Raw genomic sequence first — 20592 nt, 5'->3', positions numbered from 1 at the left:
CCCTCATTTAGTATTGGAACTCCTTCAACATCCAACTGAGCTAAAACAATATATGAATTAAACTAAATATTAGGTAACCTGCATCTAAATAACTCATCCCTAGGGCCTCCAGATTAAAAGGATGGATTAAATACCCTCATCTAATTTTGTTCCCTCTTAGAATCCCATTAAATGTGTGTGTGTGTCTAAAGACCTAAAGCATAGGGAGGATAAAAAATAACAGCAGCATTTTGAAGGCTGAAAAACAAATGGACAAACGCCAGCTGATATAGGTGACTTGAGAGCTCAATCTCAAAACGGCAATGAAAAAACCTGAAAAGCAATCCTTTGTGCCCTGCAGAATCTTCTAAACACGTAAGACTAGGTAGCACCAATTACCTCCTTGGAGTTTCATGAAAATTAATTAAGATAATATTTGTAAGTGCTTACTGGCACACAGAATGAGCCCTCAGGAAATATTAGCTATCACTACCACCGTCATGCCTCTGGTTAAAACAAGTCAGATTCTCAACTGTCTATAGAAAAAGATTCAGCATTCTTTTTTCTTTTTTTTAATGGGCACAGAGGACATTTATTTAAGACGGTGGTTTTCAAACCTTTAAAAAAGTAGCAGACTGCTTGTTTTGTAAACGAAATCTTACATGAACCTTACTACAGGAAAGAGATAAATGCGGTGCTCCTCAGGAAGCAGCAAGGGTGTGGGGCCTGGGCTCTACCCTCTCACTTTCCCCCTTGTCCTTTAAAGGAGGCTCTGACATCCCTGAGGAACACAATTGGTTTAAAGGGAAAGGGAAAAGAAGTTAGGATTTAGACAAATTAGTAAACGAATAAAAGCCTATCCTTAATGTGAAGAAGTGGAGCTGGAAAATCACTACTCTGTAACCATCATAGTAAAAACTGGTTCAAGAATCATTGATGAATACTTAATCCAGGAGGGAAAGTTTGTTTAGAAGCAGGATATTTGCGTGATCTTCATGCAAACAGATTGCACATAAGGGAGAAAACACTGCTTATGTGAGGGCAAACATTACTGACCTGCAGACTTGAAAAATGTGAATGTCATGTAAGGCAAGAAAAGGCTGAAGTGCTTCAGATTAAAAGCTAGGAAAGATACAGCAACTATTAATAAATACAACATATGATTTCTGACTGGATCATGTACTTAAAGAAAAAAATGCCATAAAGGACATTATTGGGACAACTGACATTTGAAATGTGGATTGTAAATTTGATACAGTCTGGGTGCCTGTAGTCCCCACACTTTGGGAGGCTTAGGCAGGCAGACCACTTGAGCTCAGGAGTTCAAGACCAGCCTGGGCCACACAATGAAACTCCGTCTCTACAAAAAATTTAAAAATTAGTTGGGCGTGGTGGCACCTGTGGTCCTAGTTAGTTGGGAGGCTGAGGTGGGAAGATGGCTTGGGCCTGGGAGGTGGAGACCACAGTGAGCTAGGATCACGCCACCAAACTCCAGCCTGGGCCACAAAGCAAGACTTTGTCCCCCGCCCCCCAAAAAAATTGATACAAGCAGTGTATCAGTGTTTAGTGTCCTGAATTTGATAAATGTACTGTGGTTAGATAAAAGAATGTCCTTATTCTTAGGAGACACGAACGAGTACAGTATATGGCCTAAAGGGGAAAAGATATGTGTGACCTACTCTCAAACACTTTAGAAAAAAATATATACAGTGTGCTTACACATATGGAGAAAACAGTGGTTCTTAAAGTGCGATCCCTGGAGGAGCAGCAGTGTCACTTGGGAACTTGTTAGCAATACAAATTCTTTGGCCCAACTAGAATCTACTAAATCAGTAGTCTGGGGTGGGGCCCAGGAGGCTGTGTTTGAACCTGAGCATTCCCGGTTGTTCAGACACATGCTGAACTCTGAAAACCACTAATACAGAGAGAATAAGAAAACAAACGTGGTGAAATGTTAAAATCAGTGAATGTGGGGAAAGGGCATACAGGAGTTTTCTGTATTACTCTTGAAACTTCCTGTAAGTTTAAAATTGCTTCAAAATAAAAATTAAAAACAAAATTACCCTGGTACAGTAAATGTAGTAGAGGTGTGGAGAGGAGACCTGAGAGATAGAAAGGCAAATTACAAGGTTAACGCAGGAACCATGCATGAGGTGATGTGATTTACAACTAAGACTGTTGCAGCTCCAGTGCCTAGTGACGACAGCTTATCTGCAGTCTTCAAATAACAAATCTCCCCCTTGCAGAACTAACCTGAAGAGGAGGGTCCCGCAATCTCTGTAGAGAGGTTGCCTTCAGAAAAGCTTTCAGGGAGCATGAGGAAAACAGCAGTCACAGCACTCCAGATTTCTGTCAAGGGCTGATCTCACAGTGCCATTCTCGTTCATTGCTGTAATTTTCACCGGTTTTTGGAGTCATCCAGTAATGTATAAGTTATTCCAACTGGCGAGATCTTCAATCAGAATACTAGTGCTAAAACTTTCATATTTGATAAACTTGTGAAAATACATATCTTCACCAAAACCTTTGAGAGGTTTAGTGTCCAAGACTGATTGACCACTAAGGTATGTGACATGAGGTTGAAACCACCTTTGCAAAGATTATGAAAGTGAGGTAAGTCTAGCAGAGCTGACTGCATCCTGCTTCCAGCATCACAGGCTTGAGTCAGCATTCTTTGGCACCATGGTAAGAACCTTTACCATCTATCTTTGGCTTTATTTTGCATCATTCTTGTTTTGCATGGGCGATACTACATGCTTGTACTCACCAGCACATGCTACATTGTCTCCTGCAATGGAATGCTCTTTTGTCTTCATCTAACGCCCGCTCATGTTTTAACTTCTTGGGCATCACTTCTTTTAGGAAGACTCTTTCAGGAATCAAGAAGATGAGAAAGATCAAGCCACTGAGGGACAAAGGGAAGAGCATGCATCAAGATCCCAAGGCTAGAAATAACTTGAAGTGCTTACGTAACTAAAGAAGGCAGCGGGAGACACAAGGAAGGGAGGGAGGAGATAGGAGGCCCCAAGTGAACCTGAAAAGCTAAGCAAGACCTTGTTTGTGCAGGACTTTGTAAGACAAGGTAAGGAATTTAGATTTTATTCTAAGAGCAACAGAAAGCCTGTGGAGGGCTGTAAGCAAAGGTGTGATATAATCAGCTTTATATTTTTAAAAGATAACCCTGGCTACTATATAGCAAATGGAGAGAACAGGGGCAAGAGAGAAGAAAAAGTGGCCATAAAGACACCATTGCTGCAGTTCAGAATGAGAGTATCAGCGGCGGTGGCCACAGAGATGGAGAGAGGTAGGCCAGCTGGAGATATATTGACATGTTACTATTTTACAATCAGAACTGGAACAAAACTTTCCAGTGGATTCCATATGGAAGGGATACAGGGAAAGTGAAAGATGAAACCAAGGTTTCTTGATTATACCATTTACTGAATGGGAGGAAATACTGGGGCAGAAACAGGCTTCAGGGTAAAAATCAAAAGTTTTTTGTTGTTGTTATTTGTTTTGAGACAGAGTCTCACTTTATTGCTCCAGCTGGTGTGCAGTGGAATGAAAATGGCTCACTGTAGCCTCAACCTCCTGGGCTCAAGTGATTCTCCCGCTTCAACCTCCGCACAAGTAGCTGGGACTATGGGCGCATACTATCAGACCCTGCTAATTTCTGTATTTTTTGTAGAGACAGGGTTTTGTCATCTTGCCCAGGCTGGTCTCAAATACCTGAGCTCAAGCAATCCGCCTGCCTGAGCCTCCCAAAGTGCTGGGATTACAGGCGTGAGCCGCTGCATCTGGCAGAAAATAAAGTTTTATGAGCTGGACATAGTGGTTCACACCTGCAATCCCAGCACTTTGGGATGCCGATGTGGAAGGACTGCCTGAGCTCAGGAGCTCAAGGCCAGCCTGGGCAACAAACGGAGACTCCATCTCTACAAAAAATTTTTTTTAATTAGCCAGGCATGGTTGTGCATGCCTGTGATACCAGCTACACTAGTGGCTGAGGCAGGAGGATGGCTTGAGCCCAGGAGGTAGAGGCTGCACTCCAGCCTGGGCAACAGAGCAAGATTCTGTCTCCCCCCCCCCCCACCAAAAAAAAAAAATCCTAAAACTTAAAAAAGGACATGTACAATTAATTTTGGCTACTCTAGACACTCTGTGTATGGGATAGCCCTACTCCACAAGGAGCAGTTTAAAAAAGAAAAAGTAAAAAAGAAAAAGACTTTGGACATGGTGAGATGCTAAAGAGTATCCAAGAATAGATGTCAAGTTGAATAGAAATTTTGAGGAAAGGCTGGAATCAAATCAATCTGGTAGTAAGCAACATAGAGATGAAATTTAAAATTATAGTTACAGGAGTAAACAGAATTACCCAGGAAGGCAATATAGAAAGAGGAGCAGGGGACCTAGCTCCAAGATCCAGGGAAAGGTAGTGACTTTATAGGACAGGGAGAGGAGGGAAAACAGCGAAACAGACTGTGGAGTGGTCAGGAAGGGTAGTGTGTCATGGAGAAAGAGGTGGCCAACAGAGTCCAGTGCTTTGTGCAGATCATGAAAGAACAGGGAATGTCTTTTGCCTTTGGCAACATGTAAGCAGTTGATGCCTTGACAGGAGCAGCTTTAGTGGCATGACTAGTACAGAAGTCAGATGAAACTGAAAAATGAACGAAAGATGACAAAGTGATAGTAGTGCTCATGTATTAAACTATATGACACTGCTGAACTTTCATAATTTTTGATGCATAAAACCAAAAATTTCATGACTCCTCTTTTCTGTTTTCATTTGACAGAAGAAAAACGAACATATAGGGCAACAGTAGGGAATGTGAGATCAAGCAGAGTCAGAAAGAAGGGGGTTGCAGGTTTTAGGTGGAGCACCAGAGCGTGTTTGTACAGGTTAAAAATAAGGCAGTTGGCTGGGTGAGGTGGCTCACTCCTGTAATCCCAGCACTTTGGGAGGCTGAGGTGGACGGGATCACATGAGGTTAGGAGTTCAAGACCAGCCTAGCCAACATGGCAAAACCCTGTTGCTACTAAAAATATAAATATTAGCCAGGTGTGGTGGCACACACCTGTAATCCCAGCTACTTGGGAGGCTGAGGCATGAGAATTCCTTGAACCCAGGAGGTGGAGGTTGCAGTAAGCCAAGATCATGCCACTGCACTCCAGCCTGGGCAACCAAGAGAGACTCTCTGAAAAAAGAGACAGTCATCAGCTAAAAGAAAGGTGGGAGAAGGAAGGAAGGTTTGATAATCAAAGAAATGACATGAAATAATCTTTCAATATAGAGTAATGTGAGACAAACTAGCAAATGTTAAGAAGGTTTGCTTATTTCTGCTTGAACCTCTGACTGTGATGAAATGAAATGCAGCTCTTCAGGAAGAATCTTAAAACAGGATAGACTGTAATCCCAGCACTTTGGGAGGTCAAGCCAGGCGGATCAAGAGGTCAAGAGATCGAGACCATCCTGGCCAACATGGTGAAACCCCGTCTCTACTAAAAATATAAAAATCAGCCAGGCGTGGTTGCATGCGCCTGTGGTCCCAGCTACTCAGGAGGCTGAGGCGAACAATCACTTGAACCCAGGAGGCGGAGGTTGCAGTGAGCCAAGATTACACCACTGCACTCCAGCCTGGTGACAGAGCAAGACTCCATCTCAAAAAACAAAAAAACAGGATAGAGCACATGGCCCCCCATGTCACTTGACTGAGTTACAATGTTCCTGAAATAGTAAGTGAACTTGACCTTGTCTTTTCCTACATGAAGATAATGTCTGAGAGGGTTAGTGATTATGCTTCTACAATCTATAACCAAATGTACTTTAGTAATCTATAAACAAGATTACTAAATCTTACACCCAAGCTTTAGTGAGATTTCACACATACAGAACCCCCACAACCTACACAGAAGCAATGCGCTGAAACATCACTCTGGAGCCCTTTGAAAGAACAGCCCTCAATGAGACTTCTGAATAAAACTAACTTTAATTATGTAAAAGCTTCATTTTTTAAGTTGACAGCAGGTAAGCAGATTAACCCGAGAATACAGTGGGGATGCTAAACAGTAAAGTACCCATTTGTTAATGGTTGATCATGAATTTATGGGAGGGGCTAAAAACACAAATGCCAACAGGGGCCAGACAGGTAAATGACTGAAGCAGACTGAGTGATGGAGGAACTCAAGAATGCATGCCCCATCTAAAGGGGCAGCCACTGGAGTGCTGCCACCCAGACTATCAGCTCTATGCTGCCAGATCTCCTGATTTTTCAAGGGAAGCCAGAAATCTTGATGATTTTTTAAAATATCTTAATTTTCAGAACATCCTATGGGCTCAGAAAAAAAAACCATATCTAAGTGCAAAACACTGCAGTGCACAGATGACTAGTTTGTGATTTGTCATCACACCAGACGACCTGTTTACAAGATTTTCTTCAATGGTGCTCAGCTGTGGAGGACTGTCATGGTTGCATTTATCCAAGGTTCTATACATGCTAAGAAAGTGATGGGGGCTGGGTTCAGTGGCTCACGCCTATAATCCCAGCACTTGGGAGGCTGAGGTGGGTGGATCACCTGAGGTCAGGAGTTTGAGACCAACCTGGCCAACATAGTGAAACCCCATCTCTACTAAAAATAAAAAATCAGCCAGGTGTGGTGGCGGGTGCCTGTAATCCAGGTACTCCTCATGAGGCTGAGGCAGAATTGCTTGAACCCAGGAGGCATAGGCTGCAGTAAGCCAAGATTATGCCACTGCACTTCAGCCTGGGCAACAAGAACGAAACTCCCTCTCAAAAAAAAAAAAAGGAAAAAGGTAATGGGAAAGGAAAAGTGACCTCAGGTAGTGATTGCTAAGGGAGTAATTGTAATGATCAACTACAGAAAATTAAGTTGACTAAAGATGAATATAGAAGCTAAGGGCTAACGGTTACAGTGAAGGTAGAGGAGTCAATGTATTGAAGGAATCAATACTAATCCTTTTCCTCCTCAAGTTTTTCAGGAAATGATGTAAGTGCTGTTGACAGTGGTCACAGAATGTATACATTTAAAAAATGGTGCCGATGTAGTTTTTAGAAATTACAACTTCCAGATGCATCAGGAGAGTGAGTCAAAGAAATGCAAATTTCAAAAGCGGTATTATTTATATTCAATCAGATAAGGATTTTGTTACTTAGCTGATTTTTAAAAAATGTATCCTAAAGATAATACATATAATCGTGAGAAAAACATCAGACAAATCCCATGATTAGGACATCCTATAAAATATAAGACCAGTACTCCTCAAAACTGTCAAGGTCATCAAAAGTAAGGAAAGTTTTGAGAAACTGCCACAGCCACAAGAGGCATATACGGAGATGTGATAACTAAATGTAATGTGGTATTCTGGATGGAATCCTGGAACAGAAAAAGGATATTAGGTAAAATCGAAGGAAATCTGAATAAAATAACTTTAGTTAACAGCAGTGCAACAAATGTAACATATTAGCATAAAACGTTAATAACAGGGGAAACTGGATGCTGGGTATATGGGAATTCTCTGGATTCTCTAAAAAAAAAATTAGAAGAGTCTTAAAAATAAACCATATTGAGAAAATACATATTTTTAAAGGTGTAGTTAATAAAACAATGGTCACCTATATATTTAATATCTTAATAATGGTCAATACTGTTAGAGCCTCCCTTCATTGTCCCCTCTTTACCAGATATGACCGCTTTTCTAAATTTGATTTTCATTCTCTTGTATTTCTTGACTACTTTACACGTTTATATAACTAAGCAATTGACAAGTTTTAGAGTTGAATGTACATGAATTGTCATACTATTTTTCTACATCTTTCTCTTTTTGCCTCATCACATTTCTGAGTTCAGTCCTGTTATATTGGCGTATAACATTACATCCTATTAACAGCCCATAAAGTATTTATTTTCTTATTGATGGACGTTTTTAATTTTTTGCTTCTACCTACAGCGCTGTTACATACATCCTTGTTCAGTTACCAAAGTTTCTACAGGACGTATAGGAAGGAGCAGAGTGCTGGGCTTTAGTGATTGGATATCTTGTTTTACTAGGTTTTCCAAATTGCTTTCCAAAGAGGTTTTAACATTTGCGCACCTACTACCAGGTGCGTATGTTTAGACGTGTGGAGGAAAAACTCTTTAAATACATACAAACTAGATAATATACTTGCTTCATTCTCGTTTGACTTTCGTACCCACGCAAATTATTTCTGGAAACAAATAGGCAGCTGCTTACTAGGCCTTTCAGCAGCACCAGCAACACTCTTCCGTAGTGAGGCGCAGATACAAAACAGCTTCCGGCGTAAAGAGAGACGCAAAGGAACACGTAAGCACGTTCTGGACGTCAGCGTCCTGTTCGCCGTCCTCGAAGGCCCCTTTCCGGGCTGTCTGACACGATACAAGTGTCAGCTTGTGTTGGCCGGTTGCCTTTCTTTCGCAAGAAAGGAAAATATCCTCACAGACTCTCCTTATTCTCAGAGGCTATTTCCTTCCCTAGAAAGGAGTAGCTTTTGGCCGGCTTTTCCTTCAGGCAGCGCCGCGGGCAGCTCACAGGCCCTTGTAAGGCTCCCGCCGTGGCCCCACCTCCTTCCTTTCGGCCGGAACCGCCATCTTCCAGGTAGGGCCTGTGCGTGGCTCCCGGGCGCTAAGCGTTTCACAGACTAGAACCGCTACCTTGTGGCCGCAGAGGTAGCATTGGGACCGTGGGGAGACTACCTAATCTGTTTGGGATCCATTGGCATGGGCGGGTTAAGCCATGTTCTGCTAGACGGAGGAGCGTGCGCCGGGTCGGGCCTGGGCCGTGGGCTGAGAACCCGACTGCGATGTCGCGGCCCTGCGGGGGGACATTTACTAGAAAGACAAGGCTCAGTCGTTTGGGGTGAGGCAGTTCGAGTTAATCTGGAAAAGACTTCGTTTTATGTCCCCGTGGTTGCATCCCCGGTACCGTGAGTGGCTCTCTCAGATAGGCTTTGTGGGGGCCGCGTGGCCTGAAGCCTTTCTAACTCCTTTCGGTGTGGCGTTTTTTGTTCCTAATGTTTTGATGCTGTTGGCTGAGGACTTAAGGGGTAGTAGGAATGGGTTTGAAGTCAGGCGTCTGCTTTAATCTCCTGTGAGGCCTACATGTGTGAAAACCCGGGCTCTTGATCGGAGAATGGGTCCCGGAGTTCTGGGTAATGAACCCTCCCAACTCGTGGTTAATGTATGAGATGATTTCTTATTGTTTTTAAAATTTTAACCCCACATGGTGATTGGACGCAGGGAAAGTATTTTGAGGTTGCAACACCAATATTTGCACCAAGAGGAGATACTGTTTTGCAAATTCTAGGGCAGCATGCTTTGAATGAAGGGAAACATTTAGCCGTAGTTTATCTTTTTGTCTAGTTTGTGGATGTTAACAGGCAGAGTCGGGCAAACTGCAGGTTACTCCTTACAGTGGTTTCTAGTTGCCATGATTTTAATACTGCTACAGACTGAAGGGTCACTGGCTTGGAAAGCGCGTTCAGTTTCAACTGTGTGGGGTCCATGTGGAAAATGTATTCCTTACTCAGGAACATGGATCTAGTTTGGAGTCAAGAATAAGGTAACTGGTTCTGCCAGTTGGTGATTCCACAGAGTGGCTTGAATCTACATAGTAACACTCCTTGTTTACTAACTTATCACAAGTTTTTGGAACTTTATGTACTTGTAAGGCTTTGGGGATTAGAACTGGGTACCTGCCATTTAAGGGATTCGTCCATTGTAACAATGGTTTGGCTTTGGTGAGTTCAGTGAAACATGTTTCCTTGCTATACAATTTTTATTAAAATGGTACTTTGAGAGCCATTCTTAAGGAATTGTTAATAAACTTAGAAACCAAACTGTATTGCAATGTTGTTAATACACTAAGCCTGACTGGTGTATTTTACCTTATCATAGGAGTAATGACCAGGAATAGCACTTTTTTTTTTAATCTTTTTTTTTCTTTTTTCGTTTTTTCATTAAAATTTTTTTTTGCTTTGTTTGTTTGTTTTTAGCACTTCTGTCAGAATGACCATCAAAACTATTGTTTTGGCCTTTTGGGAAACGAAGGAAGGTTAATTTCTAAATGCCTATGGGTGAATTCTTAGATAATGATAAATTAGCTGCCAGTTAATACTGAGCACTTTACAGGGGCCAAGAATTTCTGAGTTCTTTGTGTTACCTCAGTTATGAAAGTGTTCACCCTCATTTCACATGTGAAGATGAGAGGTGAAATGGTGGGTTTCGCAGCTAGTAAGTGGCAGAGCCTATGTCAAATTTAGGTCAATGATTATAAAGCCTGGGTTTCCCTTTCTTCTACCCTATATAAATTTTGTAGTAAGTAATCAGAAATGTGAAGTGACTTGAGATTTCTGACAGTTAAATAGATGCTGTTTGAAATACGCTGTCACAGAAAATTTGGTTGACAAGAAAGATTTAATTCACATAAAAATGTACGTCTCTTTTATTGTGTTCTCCAATAAATTATCTTCTAGTTAGTGATTACATGCTTTTGGTATTCTAGATTGGGTGGTAGAAGTCCTTTTGTGTTTTTATATTCTCATAGGGAAATGATACTGGTTTGGATTTTTGTATCAAGTTCTGCTACTTAAGGGCTTTGATGTTATAGAACTTGGGCAGTTTTGCCAAAAGACCGACCTTCCGAAAATAATGGTTTTTCACCTTTCAGCAGAAGTAATTGCTTGGTGATCCAGCTTTTACTTTGCAATCCTCACATTGCTACTGAAGTGCAAACATTTGAAATTGCAGGGGTTTTGGGGAATATTGCCAGTTTTCAATTGTATTTGACTGTTACGCTTTTTGATTTCAGTAATTCGCCAAAATGACAAACACAAAGGGAAAGAGGAGAGGCACTCGATACATGTTCTCTAGGCCTTTCAGAAAACATGGTAAGTAGGTTTACCTTCCCTGAGAGAGAGCATGGCACAGGTTTGTGTTCTGTTGTGTTCGGCATGTTGTGGTCCATAGAATGTGTATCAGTAGCATTAAATAGCATCTACCCAACTTATTTTATAATAAACAAGCATGAAGTTTGTGTAGTTTTGTGACTAAATATTGATGCAAGATTAAACTTTGGAGAGAGGTTGTGATTTAGTAGGCTTAGTTTGCTTTGAGGAGAAATTGAACATTGGCAAGATATTAAGCATGTAACCATAAAAAATGTTGGATGTATGTGTTAAAAGGTAGTAAAATTGCATTTCTTTTACTCTACACTTTTAGCCTTAATACTCGCTATATCAAATTTACTTTGCAGGAGTTGTTCCTTTGGCCACGTATATGCGAATCTATAAGAAAGGTGATATTGTGGACATCAAGGTAAACATAAAATTGGGGAAATAACACTACAGAAGTTAGAAAAGTTGGATTTCAGCTAGTGTAGGAATTCGTATACTAGTGTATATTGCATCTGTAAGAGTATGGAATAGATTTTTCTTGAGACAGAGTTTTGCCTTTGTTGCCCAGGCTGGAGTGCAGTGGTGTGATCTCAGCTCACTGCACCCTCTGCCTCTCGGGTTCAAGTGATTCTCCTGCCTCAGCCTCCCAGGTAGCTGGGATCACAGGCATTCGCCACCACGCATGCCCAGATAATTTTGTATTTTTAGTAGAGACAGGGTTTCACCATGTTAGGTTAGTGTCCAGCTCCTGACCTCAGGTAATCTGCCTGTTTTGGCCTCCCAAAGTGCCGGGATTACAGGCATGAGCCACCGTGACTGGCTTAGAATGGATTTTTTTAAAGTATTCTTAGCAGAATTAAAATTTTTCTCATTACCACTTGGAGTTAACATCTAGCGGAAATTGGGTGGTAGGGAGGGGAATTATGAGAGTTTGGCCAGGTAGGAAGGAATATGTTAAAGTTTAATTGTTGGTGAAAATTACTGTTACTGTGGTTAAAAATCCTCCCAGTGAAAGCTGTGTTCTTCTGTGACCTGGATTAAATGTATCCCGGCACTCTAGAGCTTAATGATGATGATTTCTTTGATTGCTTGAAGCAATGTGAAAAACACATTTCACCGGCTCTGAAAGCTCTTGAGTTGCCATTTGGAAGAACTCTTAGAATATCCTATAGTTACTTAAAGTCAGGTTTTTAAAGGAAGGGGAAATCCTGGTGTATAATATTTGTCTCTTTAACAGGGAATGGGTACTGTTCAAAAAGGAATGCCCCACAAATGTTATCATGGCAAAACTGGAAGAGTCTACAATGTTACCCAGCATGCTGTTGGCATTGTTGTAAACAAACAAGTTAAGTAAGTAGTGTTGTAGTTCTTCCTGGCTAATTGGTATTCCCTCATACCCGCTTTTCACTTTGCCAATTGGACTTCATGTCTTTATTGGTCATTCAAGTGGGGCAAAGGAAATAATCCTTTTAAAACTCAGGCAAACTGGATGTTTGTCTTGTATCCTGTCAGAGGAAACATTGAAACAGATTTCCTGGGAAGTCTTAAACGGTTTGGTGTTAAGCAGTTTTTATAGAATAAAAAGAGTAGTAAGTTATAAATTTTATTAGCTATCTGGTTTTGGTTAGATACTAGAGTTTAAGAGGCTGTCATCTCATCAAAGAGAGCTTAAAGGTAAGGATGTTCTGCAAAGCCTCTTCTGATATGATTAATAATTGATTGTAAATTAAGTAATTGAGGCATACTTTGTTGATTTTCATCATATCTGGGTAAAAGGTGTATGGTTTATTTAATAAATGAAACTGTAAAAACAGTTTCTATGTTTCCGTTTTGTTTTTGATAACGCACTTAAAAGAATTTCTGCTCTGTCCAGGGGCAAGATTCTTGCCAAGAGAATTAATGTGCGTATTGAGCACATCAAGCACTCTAAGAGCCGAGATAGCTTCCTAAAACGTGTGAAGGAAAATGATCAGAAAAAGAAAGAAGCCAAAGAGAAAGGTACCTGGGTCCAACTGAAGCGCCAGGTGAGAATTTAGTGTGTATTTCATTGGTCCTGAGAGCCCTTTAATGTTGTTTTAACACTTCATATAATTATTTTATCCCTTTTTTTCTTTTCCCCTTTAATAGCCTGCTCCACCCAGAGAAGCACACTTTGTGAGAACCAATGGGAAGGAGCCTGAGCTGCTGGAACCTATTCCCTATGAATTCATGGCATAATAGGTGTTAAAAAAAATAAAAGACCTGGACTGTAAAAAATGTTTTTCTTCATTAAGTAGAAGTATGGTGTCTTAATGTATTTTTTGCTGAAAGACATGAGGTAGCTTATTGCAACAAATTACTCAGTTGGTTAGAAAATGGGCAGCTATTATATATCAAATATTTGTACTGGTTTGAAGATAGTCCCTCTAAATCACCAAGGAAGAAATAGAATATAAAAATAAGTGGAACATAATATATTACACTTAAGCTCCAGATCCAGAGTTTGCTTTTGAATCCTAAAAAAATTGATTGTTGGCTGGGCACGGTGGCTCACACCTGTAATCCCAGCACTTTGGGAGGCCGAGGTGAGTGGATCACAAGGTCAGGAGTTTGAAACCAGCCTGACTGAGATGGTAAAACACTGCCTCTATTAAAAATACAAAAATTAGCAGGACACAATGGCAGGTGCCTGCAATCCCAGCTACTCAGGAGGCTGAGGCCGGAGATGGCTTGAACCCAGGAGGAAGAGGTTGCAGTGAGCTGAGATTGCACCACTGCATGCTAGCCTGGGAAACAGAGCCTCCATCTCAAAAAAATATTTAAAGCGTCCATTCTTTGTGTGTTGCATGTTAGTTTGGAATTGCTTTGACCGTGCATGGAACAGGACTCAGAAAATAGTGGTGGTAATAGTTTTTGTCTTAGACTTTTGCTGTAACAATATACCAAAGACCTGGGTAAAAAGTAGAAGCTTATGTGGTTGTTCCGGAGACTGCAAAGTCCAAAGGTAAAGGTGCTGGCAGGTTCGGTGTCTTACGAAGGTTTGACCTTCACTTACCTCTTGTTACTGCCACAGTGGGAGGTTTTTTTGTTTTGTTTTGTTTTGTTTTAGTTGAATATTTATTTTGAGATAATTGTAGATTTACATGGAGTTATATAATAGAGATCTCATGTGTACTGTATCCTGTTTGTCAACGATAACATCTTGCAAAACTGTAGTGCAATGTCACAATCAAGATATTAATAGGCTGGGCTTAGTGGCTCATGCCACTTTGGGAGGCCGAGGTAGGGGGATCACTTGAGGTTGGGAGTTTAAGACTACCTTGGCCAATATGGTGAAACATCTATATTAAAAATACAAAAATTAGCCAGCTGTGGTGGCTAGCACCTTTAATCCCAGCTGCTCTGGAGGCTGAGATGAGACTTGCTTGAACCTGGGAGGGAGACAGGTTGCAGTGAGCCGAGATTGTGCCACTGCTCTCCAGCCTGGGCAACAGGGAGACTATCTCAAAAGATAGTAATAAAGTCAATATATAGAACAGTTCTAACACCAAAAGATACCTCATGTTGCAACAGGGAGACTATCTCAAAAGATAGTAATAAAGTCAATATATAGAACAGTTCTAACACCAAAAGATACCTCATGTTGCCTTACAGAGTCAGACCACCTCTTCCTCTTGTCATCCGCACTGACCCCTGGCAAGCACAAAGCAGTCTTCATTTTGTCGATTCAAGAATGGAAATGATAGGGATCATGTAAGTTAGATGTGACCCTTTGCCTTTTTTGACTTAGCATAATTCCCTGAAGATGCATCCAAGTTGTTTTCTGTATTGTGTTTATTTCTATTGCTGAGTACAATTCCATGGTATGAACATACCACGGTGTGTTTAATCATTGACCTGTTAAAAGACGTTTGGGATATTACCGATTGTTACCTATTGGTTTTGGGGGTATTTGTTCTGTTTTTTTTGAGGTGGAGTTTTGCTTTTGTTGCCCAGGCTGGAGTGCAGTGGCATGATCTCGGCTTACAGCAACCTCCACCTCCTGGGTTCAAGTGATTCTCCTGCCTCAGCCTCCCAAGTAGCTGGGATTATAGGCATGTGCCACCACACTTGGCTAATTTTGTATTTTTGGTAGAGACGGGGTTTCTTCATGTTGGTCAGGCTGGTCTTGAACTCCTGACCTCAAATGATCTCCCCACCTTGGCCTCCCAGCTTGCTGGGGTTCCAGGCCTGAGGCACCGCGGCTGGTGTGTTAGCTGTTGTTTTTAGGGCTGTTAATGAGCATTCATATACAGGTTTTTGTGTGAAGGTAAGTTTTTATTTCTCTGGGATAAATGTCCAAGAGTGCAGTTGCTGGTCTTATAGTAGTTGAATGTTTAGCTTTCTGAGAAACTGCTAAACTGTCCAGAGTATTTTCTACCATTTTACATTTCTACCAGCAGTGTGTGACTGATGGCAGTTTCTGTGCAACAGTGGAGATTAAGTTTCATCATGAATTTTGGAGAGGACATTAAAACAACACCATTCAATTGGAAACCTTTATTTACCAAACATGGGTCCTTGAAATGCATCCTCACTAATCTTGATAACAGGCATTAAGTCCATTTCATCCCCTAGCTGATTTTATCCAACCTTTGAGATTCTTCTACACAGTCAGTCTTCTGTTGCTACCTTCTCGGGGTATATTTGCTGTGTAAGGCAAAGACCTAGTAATATTTACTAAATGCTGTGAATGAGTTTGGGTGCAGTTGCTCACAACTGTAAGCCCAACAGTTTGGGAGGCTGAGGTGAGAAAATCACTTGAGTCCAAGAGGTCAAGGCTGCAGTCAGCTATAATTGCATCACCACACTCCAGCCTGGGTGACAGAGCAAGACCCTGTCTCAAAAAAGTAAATTTTTTAATGCTATGAATGGGGAAAAGTCTAGTTGGCCTTGAGTGTTTTATCTGATAAAGTGATATGGGTGATATGTACTGCTTTGGAATCCCCCACACCTGGATATGAATCTGAGTAGCTGCCCCTAAGGCAGTCTAGTAGTGGAGAGTTGCATTTAAACATAATTACCACATTAGTCCTGTTTATTTTGCGATCGTGGTTCATGGCTCAATCATGCATCTAGTTGAAGTCATTACACCCCGTCCCTTTAGTCACACTTCTCTTTTTTCCCTTCATTAAAGCAGCTTCTAGGCTTCACATTTACTCATTCTGTTGCTACACTGCAAATTGACCTATGTAACTCAGTTTTCTTACCTGGAGGGGGATAATAAAAGTGCCCCTAAAAGGGTGATTGTAGGGATTAGATGGAAATACTTAACAAAGCACATAGCATGATGTCATGGTAAATATTCAGTAACTACCAACTTTTATTTCATAATCTCTAGTGCTGATTGAGAACTTCACATCATTTCTCCACAAATGCCTGCCAGGAGTATTTTGGATGTCCAAAATTAAGCCATTGCTTTCCAGCAAATCTAGAATTTACTAATGTTTAGGTTTTAAGAGTATATATGGCCCGCTTTTGTGGGGAGGAGGGGTGTGGTATATTTTTCTATTTACTATTTACCTGCTTGAGAGAGCATATGTAAAGCTGAGCTCTCTGTTAATGAATGATCGTTGTATGCCTAACAACATTTGTTGACCGCTTGATCTGTTTTATCCTAGCTGCTTTGAAATGTGGAGATTACCATGTTTTATGAGTCAGATAAAAGACTCAAGAATGGAGGATAACTCACCAGTGGTCACACTGCCAGAAAGTGGGAGAGCTGGGACTTGAAACCATTACTCTTATGTCAAAGAGTTCCTTTATTCGCTGTGCTGTTTGACTACCAAGTGGATCCCTAAAGACTTCAATAAGTTAGTGTGTGTGTGGGTACACGGTGGGTGCCAGATAGTGTCTGGAAGAACACATTATTTTTGTAACAGCTGTGTTGAGCTATGACTGATAAAGAACAAAAACTGTACCTTTAATGTGCACAGCTTGATGAGTTTAGACAGTTGGATGAGTTTGTGCAAACACATGATGCTATCATGTATGTGACCCTTTGTAATCTGGTTTCTGCTTGTTTTCCTGTTACCATTTTCCTACTTTATGCTTTAGGTATTAGGGAAAAACGTTTTTTCAAGTTCTTTTGCACATGCACTTGCCTTTGCCTGAAACACTTAGGCTTTCCTTTGGTCACTTGATGAGTCCCTGTGTGTCCTTTAGCGTTCACTGTGTTATCTCATAGATGGTACCTTCCCTGATGCAAATATTTTAAGGAGAGGAATGAAGAAAGCTCTTGGAATCAGAGAAGAGAGATTACTTCTGTTTGTAATAAAATCCTCCACATCTTTGTTTCTATGACAGACGTTTCTGTTACAGTGTTTTTAACTTGTAAAGTTCTGTCTTCCCCACTACACCTGAGTTTAAGGACTGATCTTACTAAATTTTGCACTCCTTGTGCCTGGAATATAGTAAGCATTCAATAAATGCTCTTCGAATTAATGAGAAGATAATGAGAAAAATGCTCTTCTTTTAAAAAAAATGGATATGTCTGTGTGTTCAGTCTTTACAAAACTATAGTGTTTCTCTGAATTTTGAGGGCTTGTAACCATTTTGCATATGAGTAAGTAGGATTGTTAGATCTGCCATGTAATGTGCAGAGATCAGGAGACCTTAAACATTCTTTTGTTCGTTCTCCAACAAGTCATGTTACCTTCACCTTTTGTTGCCTTACCAGGAAAGTGATGTCACCTGAGTATAAGGAATTGTATAAAATGATTCCTAGAGGCCCTTTGTGCACTTAGGGTCTGTGATTTCGTGTTTTACCAACACCAGGTGGAATAAGTAAATTGTGACTTGTCAACAAGGAAACGGGGATATGAGGTGTCTCAATTCAGAGGGGCTGATGAAGTTGGCCATTGAGAGAGAAGGATGACAAACAGAATTGCTTTAGGGGGACTACTATCCTTAGCAGATATTCAGAAAATGAACTCTTCCTATTTGATGTACAGCACAGCAATTTTTAAAACAGTGGCAATACTGTGAATATGCATAAAAATTTTAGTATTGGATTAATCTTCGAAAATAGATTTTCTCACAAGCACAGTGCTGGGTTAAAGAATATGTGTTTTTCAAATTGTTGATTCATTTTGATGAATTGATTTATAAACGGGTTATACCAATTTGCACTCCACCCTCCAATGAACATGCTTGTGTAACATTGATTATTTTAATTTAATCTTTGTTACTTTGGTAGGAGAAATGTTTAATTATTGAGTATGGCTTCAATTAGCTTCTGGAACCCTCTCCTGGTTTCCTTTTACCTGCACTGCAGTCTTTGCTGGATCTGTTTCTGACCTCCAAATATTGAAGTACCTTTATACTCCAGGTGAGATTTAGCCTCATGGCTTTGAATACCATTTATATTCTGACTATTATCTTGGGCTACAAAACCTTCATTATCTGTCCTGTAGCTATTTTTGCAACCTAGTCTTGAACCACTTCCAGCCCCAAAGTCAGATTCAGTTATAAGAGCTTTGCTGTGTCTTTTTTTTTTTTTTAAGACAGAATTTCTGTCTTGTTGCCCAGGCTGGAGTGCAATGGCATGATCTGGCAATCTCTGCCTCCCAGGTTCCAGTGATTCTCCTGCCTCAGCCTCCTGAGTAGCTGGGATTACAGGCATGTACCACCCCGCCTGGCTAATTTTTGTATTTGTGATAGAGACGGGGTTTCTGCATGTTGGTCGGACTGGCCTTGAACTTCCAACCTCAGGTGATCCACATGCCTCGGCCTCCCAAAGTGCTGGCATTACAGGTGTCCGCCATCGCACCCAGCCCTTGCTGTGTCTAATATGCTAAGTACGTTCTTGCTTCAGGGCTTTTGTAAGTAAGTTGAAGTACAAAATATGAAGGAATGCTTTTGAAGGAGCACGTCATTCTATGAACAAATGCTTTTCCTTCATTCTTCGCCATGATTTGTCCCCCTTAGTAAGCCTCTGCTCAAATTTTATCAAGATTGTCTCTAAATATCCTATAAATATACACTTTCTTCATTTTCTACATTATATCTTACAGTACTTATTAACCAACATGTTTTCTTTAGTGATCTGAGTTTTCATCAACTTGTATCTGTAGATCTTTATCAAGGGTTTTTTGGTTGTGTGTGTGTGGTTTTTTTTTTTTTTTTTTTTTTTTTTTTTTTTTNTGAGACTGTCTCCGTGGTCACCCAGGTTAGAGTGTAGTGACACGATCATGGCTACTGCAGCCTCAAACTCCTGGGCTCAAGTGAGCCTCCTGCCTCAGCCTCCTGAGTAGCTGGGACTATAGGCGCATATCACCACGCTCAGCTAATGTTTGAGTTTTAGTAGAGATGGGATTTCATTGCCCAGGCTTATCTCAAACACCTGGGCTCAAGTGATCTGCCCACCTCAGCCTCCCAAAGTATTGGGATTACAGGCATGAGACACCACACCTGGCCAGTAAGGGGATGTTTACTAGTACCTACTCTACTGTGGAATGAAGGGAAAGGACATGGACACCATAAAGCTTTATTAAGGAGGTGACAGGATAGGAGGAACAGTAAGATCCAACTCCCTTCTTAAGGCAAAACAAGGTATCAAGAAAGGCAAAGGAGAACAGAGAAAAGAGGTGATATTGTTGGGGCTCTTGCCTCTGCCCTCTTGTTTCACTGATTATCCTAGTCTATGCAGTGGTGCAAACTTGGCTCACTGCAACCTCTGCCTCACGGATCCAAGCAATTCTGCCTCAGCCTCCCGAGTAGCTGGGATTACAGGCATGCACCACCACACTTGGCTAATTTTTTTGTATTTTTAGTAGAGATGGGGTTTTGCCATGTTGGCCAGGCTGTTCGAATTCATGACCTCAGGTGATCTGCCTGCCTCAGCCTCCCAAAGTGCTGGGATTATAAGCGTGAGCCACCGTGCCCAGCCCAACTTGCTGCTTTTTTGACTTCAGCCTGCAGACTTGGAAAAACCAGCAAGTATACCAAGCAGCCCTTCCTGTGCCTTCCTCCTCCCTTTCATAGCTAAATTTCCTGGTCGCCCACTGCAAATCTGGCTTCCGCCTCCACCACTGTGATGAAACTGTACTCTTAAAGGTTACCAAAAACTTGCTAATTAACAAATGTAGATACTTTTTTCTAATTTAATTTTATCCACGTAATGTTTGACAGAGCCAACAATTTTTTTCTCTTGCAGAGGGTTCTGCCATCATACTTTACTCAGTTTCTTCTCCCTATCTGACCCCCTTCTACCCTCATTCTGGCTCCTCCTAGATGTTCCACATTTGTTCTCTCTTCCTTCTCTATAAATTATTCCTGGGTTATCTAAGACAGAGGTTCTTAAAGTATGATCTCCCAGCTAGCAGCATCATCATGTTCTGAAATCTTGTTAAAAATGCAGACCTGCCCCAGACCCACCAAATCTGAAATTCTGGGATGGGGCCCAGCACTCTGTATTTAACAAGCTCTCAGTGAATAAGATGCATGCACAAGTTTGAGAACCACAGCTCTATGTCTTTAGCCTTCTCTTAATACTTGAAACTCAGTTGCAAAGCTCACATTCTCTGAAGCCTCAGATCTGTGGTTCCATATCTGTCTTGGGCAGTTCCATCTGGATATTCTGCAGATTGGGTTTTATAAGTGGGGAGATAATTAAATTGAAACCTCCAAGCTTTGAGTAATGTGTTTGTGTGTGTTGATAAAATTG

General features: G+C 41.1%; 1 protein-coding gene, 1 long non-coding RNA gene and 2 other non-coding genes across 4 annotated transcripts; all 4 read left to right on the top strand.

The window, feature by feature from the left end:
- Positions 1-8368: 8368 nt before the first annotated feature.
- RPL21 (ribosomal protein L21) lies at positions 8369-13145 on the top strand. Its single transcript, XM_017537523.2, has 6 exons — positions 8369-8611; positions 10823-10901; positions 11267-11328; positions 12145-12257; positions 12781-12931; positions 13035-13145. Exons 2-6 carry the CDS (start codon positions 10835-10837, stop codon positions 13122-13124), a joined length of 483 nt encoding a protein of 160 aa, XP_017393012.1. The 5' UTR covers positions 8369-8611; positions 10823-10834; the 3' UTR covers positions 13125-13145.
- On the top strand, positions 11968-12038 carry LOC119472540. Its single transcript, XR_005201685.1, has one exon. It is a non-coding gene; the product is annotated as a small nucleolar RNA SNORD102 (small nucleolar RNA).
- LOC119472543 lies at positions 12302-12430 on the top strand. The gene has a single exon (XR_005201689.1). It is a non-coding gene; the product is annotated as a small nucleolar RNA SNORA27 (small nucleolar RNA).
- Positions 13146-14281: 1136 nt separating the features above from the next.
- On the top strand, positions 14282-17369 carry LOC108310478. The gene is made up of 2 exons (XR_001827769.2): positions 14282-14639; positions 16547-17369. It is a non-coding gene; the product is annotated as an uncharacterized LOC108310478 (long non-coding RNA).
- Positions 17370-20592: the final 3223 nt, after the last annotated feature.

Source organism: Cebus imitator, unplaced genomic scaffold, assembly GCF_001604975.1.
Source record: "Cebus imitator isolate Cc_AM_T3 unplaced genomic scaffold, Cebus_imitator-1.0 Scaffold103, whole genome shotgun sequence".
Lineage (NCBI taxonomy): Eukaryota > Metazoa > Chordata > Mammalia > Primates > Cebidae > Cebus > Cebus imitator.
This window is presented reverse-complemented; position numbering and strand designations above follow the sequence as displayed.